At 34.6% G+C, this 9,260-nt stretch overlaps 1 protein-coding gene across 1 annotated transcript; it reads right to left on the bottom strand.

Annotated features, from left to right (window-relative positions):
* Nucleotides 1–7,199: 7,199 nt before the first annotated feature.
* Nucleotides 7,200–8,016, bottom strand: LOC128870196 (uncharacterized). The gene is made up of 2 exons (XM_054112790.1): nucleotides 7,546–8,016; nucleotides 7,200–7,439 (listed from the first exon to the last, which is right to left on the bottom strand). Exons 1-2 carry the CDS (start codon nucleotides 8,014–8,016, stop codon nucleotides 7,200–7,202), a joined length of 711 nt encoding a protein of 236 aa, XP_053968765.1.
* Nucleotides 8,017–9,260: the final 1,244 nt, after the last annotated feature.

A 9,260-nucleotide genomic window follows, 5' to 3' on the forward strand; every position in this document is an offset into this window, starting at 1 on the left:
TTATATATAAAATACACAGTAGGGATATTCATAATATCATATTAGCATACCATACCTTAGAAGAAACAGGAATAATAAGACAGAATACCAGCAATAGACATATGGAATACAGGGAATCTAACTATATAAAACAAAACACACAAAACAGACAAGCAAATAATTTCGGACAGTTCAAAAAAAACTAATAATTCAATACAGTTCAGACAGATAAATACAAATAACTTAGATCAATTTAGACAGACAAACAGTTCAGGACAATTCCGTCACTCAAACCCATCTAGATTCGAACAACACGAACAGACATCAGGACGGATGCAAAATCCATTCAGAAAAAATTCTTATAATCATGTAGAACCAATGGACGTTGATCATATCGAAGGAAATTTTCAGTCACAAGTCTCAAAACAAACTGACCGATAGTAGAATTAACCATTCAAAATATTAAAATCAGGTGTTTAATAGATACCGGATCGTCAACCACTTTGTTAAACGAAAACCTACTTCCAGAATATAAACGTAAACGATTAGATAAACCCTTACTTTTCAAAACATTAAACGGACAAATTAAAGTAGAATATGAAATAATTACGATGTTCCAAAAGAATTTAATGACGACAACTTAATGTGTTGAAAGTTGACCAATTTCAAAAATAAACCATTCGATGGCCTCATAGGACAAAATATTCTTAAGATACTAAAAGTAAACATTAATATGGGTGAGGAACATGTTGAAGTAAACGGAAATAAAATAAAATTTTGCAATGCTTGCCCATATGAATATGAAAATATTCATACGTTAGAATGTTCAAGAATTGAAGAAACAATCAATAAACTCTCAAGAGATAGCTTGAACAAAGAAGAAAGTAGGAAATTAGAAAACCTACTCGAAGCAAACAAAGATTTGTTTTTTCAAGAAGGTATGACACTAAGTCATGCTCATGAAGTCCAAAACGAAATTATTACAAAAACCAACAATCCTGTATATTCTAAAATATACAGATACCCTCAAGTCCATGAAGAGGAGATCAACAGACAGATGAAGGAGATGCTTCAACAAAATATTATAAAAGAAAGTAGCTCTCTCTACAACTCACTAATTTGGATGGTTCCAAAAAAATGGACTATTCAGGAAAGAAAAAGTGGCATATAGTCATAGACTACCGCAAACTAAACGAAATAACAATAGACGACAAGTTCCCAATACCCAAAATCGAAGGTATATTGGACAAATTGGGAAAATCACAATACTTTACTACCCTTGATTTGGCGAAAGGCTTCCACCAGATCCAAATTAAAAAAGAGGACAGAAAAAAGACGGCATTTTACACCCCATAAGGTCACTACGAATTTATTTGTATGCCTTTTGGACTAAAAAACGCACCATCTACATTCCAACGACTAATAAACTCAGTGCTAAGAGGCCTAATAAACCAAATATGCGTAGTTTACTTAGATGATATCCTTATTTTCAGTACAAGCTTGGAAGAGCATGAAACAAACATTCGAAAAGTATTTGAAAGACTAAGCGAACATAACCTCAAAATCCAGGTAGACAAATGTAAGTTCTTTTCAAAAGAAACAGAATATTTAGGTCATATTCTAACCACAGAAGGCCTCAAACCGAACCCTTCAAAAATAGAAAGTATTCAAACACTAAAGCTCCCTGAGACACAGAAACAAATTAAATCCTTCTTGGGAGCTACCGGCTATTACCGAAAATTTATAAAAGATTATGCGAAAATAACACAGGGTATGACAAAGTATTTAAAGAAAAACGCTAAAGTGAATAAAAATGATCCTCAGTACATCGACGCATTCCAAAAACTAAAAAGACTATTAGTAAACCCACCAATCGTAAAATACCCAGATTATTCAAAAAATTTTAAATTGGTAGCTGATGCCAGCGATTATGCGATAGGTGCAGTGCTTATGCAGGGTGAGCATCCTATTAGCTATGCCAGCAGGACCCTCAACGAGCTCTAAAGGAAATATGCTGCGGTCGAAAAAAAACGTTTGACAATTGTTTGGGCCACAAAGTATTATAGGCCATATATTTACGGAAGGCCTTTTGAACTTTTAACTGATCATCAGCCTTTAGTTTGGCTGCATACTAAACATAAAGGAAAAGATATCAACCCCAGACTACAAAGATGGTTAATGGAACTAGGCGAATATAACATAAACATGAACCACATTAAAGGCAAAGAGAATAAAATTGCAGACTTTATGAGCCGAATTGATTCTAATACAGATGAAATCTATGCAGTTAACGACGAGGACAATATGAGTACAACAGCGACAATTCATTCGCAACAAGAGGAACAAAATGACCATTTCCCAATTTTAGATACGGTCGTAAACAGGTTTATGACTCAAATAATATTAACAGAATACAAAACAAAGGAAATAGAAATTATTCACGGAAAAAGGAAAATTTTTGTCAGTAGGGACGATATCGAGTCAAACTTCATGACTGACCCTACTGTTCTTGTAGAGTTTCGTTTATTACTTCAATCACTTTAAGAGCGTTTTCTTCTAATTTGATTGCTGTTTTTTGACTTTTTTTTTATTAACAGTTCCGTTTTCTCCTCTAAGAAATATCGTTAAGGGCTTTGTGATTTCAGCGTAATTTTTAATAAATTTCCTTTAATAACCTGCTAATCCTAGAAAATGTTGAAGTTCTTTCAAATTTGAAGGATTAGGGTAATTTTTTATAGTTTCAATTTTTGAAGCGTCCACTGTTAATCTTTCATGTTTTATAAAAAAAAAAAAAAATAATTGGCGCGTACACTTCTGTTAGGTGTTTGGCCGAGCTCCTCCTCCTATTTGTGGTGTGCGTCTTGATGTTGTTCCACAAATGGAGGGACCTACAGTTTCAAGCCGACTCCGAACGGCGGATATTTTTTATGAGGAGCTTTTTCATGGCAGAAATACACTCGGAGGTTTGCCATTGCCTGCCGAGGGGCGACCGCTATTAGAAAAATGTTTTTTTTTATTAATTTTGCTTTCACCGAGATTCGAACCAACGACCTCTCTGTGAATTCCGAATGGTAATCACGCACCAACCCATTCGGCTACGGCGGCCGCCCGTATATATGTCCTAAATATTCTAAAATATGAGTACATCATTAATATAAACATATGCGAATTTTCCTATAGGATATCCTCAACGCATCGTTGGAATATTGAAGGTGCATTTTTTAATCCGAATGGCATTCTGAAAAATTCATATTTTACTCCATTTATACTGAATGCTGCTTTTTCTTTATCACCTTCCTTTATTTTAATCTGGTGGAAACCCGATTCTAAATTAAGCGTAGTAAATAATTTAGCCTTTCCTAAATTTTGAATTGTGATATTTACATAAGGAATTGGATATCTATCAGTTATCGTTTCATTATTTAATTTTTGAAAATTTATTACCATTCTTCTTTTTGGTCTTCCTAATTCATCTTGTCCTTTCTTGGGTACCGTCCATATGGGTGAATTATAACGACTCTTACTTGGTTGTATAATTTTTCTTTTAACATTTTATCAATTTCTTTATTTATAAAATCACTAGCGGCCCGGTACGTGCTTCGCTACGTATAAAGTGAAATATTAAATCAAACTCATTTATAAAAAAAATATATATTTAATTATTTGCTAGCTATTTTAAAACTTAATCCAAAACATTTGGATAAACAATATTTTTTGTTTTACCATTTTGAGCATGATATAAACAAACGGCTGGGGGTACCGACTCTGGAACAGGCAACATAAAGTTGGCCATGTGAAAAACGTGATTCCTCCAAATTCACACCACAAACGTTAAGTGTTTGCCCTTGAGCTTTGTTGATGGACATCGCAAATGAAAAACGCACAGGTTATTGTAATCGTTTGAATTCAAATGACATATCAGTTGGAATCATAGGGATACGCGGTATTAAACAAACTTCTCCTTTTGATTTACCAGTTAAGATCGTAGCTTCAATCAAATTTGACAATACATTTTTCACTGCCAATCTGGTGCCATTACATAGTTTTGGTGGATTAATATTTCGTAATAATATAATCAAAGAACCCACTTTCAGATTCAAGCAATGCGGTGGCATACCAGCCGGTTCTAATGAATTAAAAAATTCAGTTGGATAATTCATTGCCTCATCTTGATTCATAGCACTGTCAATTGATTTATATGTCGTGACTACACCTGGTAGTTTTGCTTGAATTTAAAAATTAATGGCATTGATATGAATGTTCTTCGGTGCTAAAATGGCGCGTTCTCTCAACCAATCATGATTTCTGTAATTCTGAAGAATATTTGGAAAACACATTCAATCAATTCATCTATCGATTTCGTAATTGTACAAAAATTGTTCGGTACAGTAATCAATCCGTTGGTTCTGTCGATTTGTATTTTGCCATCACCAATTTGTAACAATTGTTTTGAAAACTCATGGGCAGCTGGATAATTTTGTAGGTGAATACACACAGTGTCAATTTTTGTACATATCTCCAAAGAACTGATGACTTCAAACAGGCATTTATTTCATCAGCAGGAGTTGACCGAGGAATGACAGGCAATGTTTGTCGAAAATCCCCTGACAGTAATATCAAAGCACCACCAAAAAGCTGTTGGTTACCACGTAAATCTTGCATTGTTCGATTAAATGCTTCTAGTAATTTTTTATTCGCCATTGTACGCTCATCCCATAAAATAATTGACGTTAATCGCAGAACTTTTGTCATAGCAGAATTTCTTGAAATATTGCAAGTTAGAGTTTCAATCACCTGTACATTCAATGGCAATTTTAATGCAGAGTGCGCTGTCCGACCACCTTCTAATAATGTAGCAGCAATTCCCGAAGATGCAAGTGCCAATGCAACTTTCTGTTCCGATCGAATAGTGGCTAAAATCAGTGATATAACGAACGTTTTGCCTGTACCACCAGGTGCATCCAAGAAATATAACCCACCTGCATTATTGGAAATAGCTTGCATGATTGTGTCATATACATGTTTTTGCTGAATATTCATTTTGGTTATATTCGATTGTACAAATAAACGCAAATCATTAGAATTGAATTCCTGCTCACGTTGCAATTCACGATCAAACAGATTATGCATGTCACGATTTGGTGCGGTCATACCCAATTGTACTAATGTTTTATTTGCAATCCGTAGACACATATCTTCAATTATTATCAAAGCTTCGTTGTACATTTCCAAAGTTATCAACAAAACAGGATTTCTTGCATGATGACGCATACGAATTAAAATATATTCTGCAATATTATGTTTATATTTGTTCCATAATTCAAGCGGATTTGATGGCATACATGTTGATAATATAACGGCAAACAGCATTCGTATTTGTTGAGGATGAGCCGAAATAGATGCATCATGAAGTGTTGAATCCCAATGTGCATCATCTTCCAACAAATGCAAAAGTTGGCATGCTTCACGGTATGTTTCACACAAATGACCGTTGACTGTTCTCAATTCTTGAAATGATTTTGGGCCATTCACGTTAACTAATAACAATCTGAAATAAAAACACTCAACATTGTTTGGATGTACAGGATGCCCATGAACTGCTGTTCCTTGTTTACGTCTTTGAAATTTTTTCGAAGACACAGTCCATGTGTAATACTGAGGCACTTCAGAATATAACAAAGTTATCGCAAATGTATCAGTTTCGCTAATTTGAAAAAAGCTGTTAACGTAGTTGCTGGTAGTTGCGCTGCTCTTTCCAATAAATTTGCTACATTAAAATAAACACGTTGGCCATTGTCAAGATGTACAGCCAAGTGAACAACCGCAGGATGTCTTTCGTGCACTGGAAACGACAAAATCCTCCAAACCAATAGCCATATCGCTCCCTTTATTTACATACTTGCAAATATATTTAATGGATTTGACAGAACTACAATATTCCACATTTAAATGAGCGTTGAATATTTTCGATAATAATGGACAATACGGAACCACCCAATGATTATCAACTTCAACTTCCTGGTTATGCATTCTGATGGTTGCCGTTTTGCCATTATTATTAGGTGATCTACGTCGATACAACGGATATCCGTCATTGCCCGTTATTGTGTCTGAAGTAAATTGCCTTGGGTATCGTTTGGAACACTTTTCATCAATCACACATGGTGAACTCACATTTAGTTCACCGCACGGTCCATGTATCATGTTTTTAACGACAACTTGAAATAACTCAGGATCAGCAGTGTGATTAGGAATTTCAGCTGATATAAGGTTATCGATTTGATCCGGAGTTATTTTATGTACCAGCCAAATTAGTATATGTGCGTGCGGCAATCCCCTTTTCTGCCATTCGATGGAGTACATATGGCAACGCACCTCCCCAAATATTTATAATTTCACAATTAAATCCATAAGTGCTTTACATTTTTGCCGAAAATCACGCGCAGTAATGTCATGACGATCGGTTGTCGACTTTCCTGCAAATAAATTGTTTTTGATGTCATCCCACTGCGGATTACATGTAAATGTAATGAAAAGATCCGGTCGACCGTATTTTCGTACATAACACATTGCGTCTTGTGCATATTCGTTCATATTCCGTGGGCTACCAATATACGAAGATGGCAATATAGTTAAACGTCCGATGTCATTAATATTAGCATCATTCGCTATCGCATCTTGCAAATGAATATATTGTTCAAATCTTAATTTTGCTTGGTTGAAACGAATAAAATTAAGACGTTCTGTTTCTATTTTGGCATACATATCAACGATGTAATGATGATATAGTTTACGACATCTCAAGATATAATTTTGTTCTTGTGGACGAACCATCAATCGATAAGAATAAAAATGCATGGCACTAACTTTTTTCTGTACATGTAGACCTGAAAATAAGTGGAAAATGTGACTTAAGAAATTTCTACAAATGATGAAATGTCAACACACTGAAAATATTATTTACCTGTTCGTAGATCAATCATTGGTATATTGATATGGTAGCCATCGTCACCTTTCCAATGCAATATTGGGTATTGTAATGCGTCGTAACTATGATGAAGTTCCGAAACACTTTGCAATTGCTCATTTCTACGATGAAGTATAATATCACGCGATTGAAACTGATCACCACGAATTACAATTGCAACCTCATCAATTGTCGATGCATTGAATCGCCTTTCTTGCTCTCCAAAAGGTGTTCTATCAGCCCTTATTACGATTTAGTGATTATCAGATGGCATACGATCGAGAGCAATTTCGAACAATTGAACTAATGCGATATGCTGATGGAAAACCCTTTGTAGCTCACAAATAATTTCTCGTCTTGTATTCAAAGCAATTGCACAACGTTGATCCAATTCACGATTTTCATCACCAATAAAATAAATTTGCAAAAATTGATAATCAGCATCGGGGTATGGCAATAACGAACAAGCTTGATGATAAATTTGGCCCTGAATCTGCAACATGTATGCAATTTTAGGTAAATGTTGCATAATAATTTTTAAAACTATAGAATACTTTTATGATTCAGATTGATTGGGACAAACCTGTTTAAGTATTTACCTTAAACGTCGGCATAAAATTATCTCTAATAATGTTAGTAGCACCAAAAGAAGTCATTTGAAATGCCGAATTGTATTGTTGAATATGACTCAAAAAGTGCTTCGAATTTTCAGAAGCCCCAAAAATTAATGAATACAATGGTTCGGGTGGAGTTTCTAATGGTGGCAATCTCGCTTTCCCATTAGCACAACACATGCCCCGCATTTCACCTGGAAATTTAGCCGCATCACAATGTGGACATATTGCGACCATTATTCCAATATATCCGTACATACTGTAGTTGATCTGACTGTTGTAATTAAAAGCAGCACGCATAATTTCAGGTACAACAGATCTATTTCGTGCATTACGTTCACGCTGCGATGCATTAGCTTGTGCTCGTTCATCTGGAGTCTGTGATCGCCTTTGTAATGCCGTAGCATTTACATGACGCGTTCGTCGACCTATATTTCCTCGTGTGGGTCGTGGCATTTTTCTTTCAATTAAAAAAGAATAAATTAAATTAAAAAAAAGCCTACATTAATAGTAGTACACCATATGTTTTTTCAAATAAGGAAACACATGTATTCGTGTAATTCACTTCAACATTTCAAAACTTACCGTTGTTTGCTCGGAAATTCGCTTTGCGCTATATTTCTGCTTTTCACAAATTCACACCAACTTCAATAATTATAATTATTAAAAAAAACCACTATAATAACTAATAATTTTGCACCGCGGTAATTTCGGACACTACTGAACGTATGGGGCCAAAGAAAACGGTCCAGCGATGTTTACACTCCAATGTCATATATTCTCCTAATTTGAATTTTCTTAATGCTAAGAGTCAAAGCTCTATATACCTATCTATACAAAATATTCATGTATTTCTCTATGCAAAATAAATGCACCGTAATATAATATAGTTCGATGTCTTTTCAAAGCCTACTTTGTTTGTCGATCTGCCTGCTACATACATACCTACATGTTGATATAAATATAATGCAAGTAAGTTTGTAGGTGGGAAGAATAAGTATGCTAGTTAAGAGGAAAGTTCATAAATTTTGAGAGCGAAAGAGCGTAGCTAAGTAGGTAACAAATTGTTTAGTAAATGATTAAACTATTATTGATGTATGTATGTTAATATGAAAACGTATAATCCGCTGGCTAAGTGGGATGAATCTGACCAAACAAATGGGCTTTTGGTGTGTTTACGAGTTAAATAAAACTTGTTAGGTACGAGTTAAATAAAAAAAAAATATGTAACATATGTGTGGTGAAATTTTTGAAACGTTTACCATGAAGGAAATAAGTAATAAGGTTTGTTTTGATTTGTTTTTAACATGCTGATTAACATTTTTGTCTACGTGCACATATCTCTTCACACAAAATGTAAGCACGAACAAAATGTGCCATTCTCAAATAAAAATTCTTTGTGCTTATTCTTACATCGAAATGAGTGTAAGTAGAAAGGTAAGTACAATAAAAAAGTTGTTTGATACATTCCAACGGCCGATTCTCTGTTTCTGATTTTGCAATTGGGAACTCGCCTTCAGGTAAAAAGAATATATTGTTATGTGATTGAATATACCATTTTAACTGGTTGTAGTACATAAGAATGCAATCTCTTAACCTGAAGGCGAGTTCCCAATTGGTCTATATCTGGAGTCCTTAGTTACCCAGCGAAAAGAAAAGTCCTCTTTTCATTAGCATTTATCAACAACTTACAATGGATA

This window comes from Anastrepha ludens, chromosome X (assembly GCF_028408465.1).
Source record: "Anastrepha ludens isolate Willacy chromosome X, idAnaLude1.1, whole genome shotgun sequence".
Lineage (NCBI taxonomy): Eukaryota > Metazoa > Arthropoda > Insecta > Diptera > Tephritidae > Anastrepha > Anastrepha ludens.

What these genes read in the sequence shown, in the direction of transcription:
- LOC128870196 (XM_054112790.1), bottom strand. Translation starts at nt 8,016, where the DNA reads ATGCCACGACCCACACGAGGAAATATAGGTCGACGAACGCGTCATGTA. An exon ending in ATTTTATGCCGACGTTTAAG is followed by an intron (nt 7,440 to 7,545) that starts GTAAATACTTAA and finishes TACATGTTGCAG; the next exon opens with ATTCAGGGCCAAATTTATCA.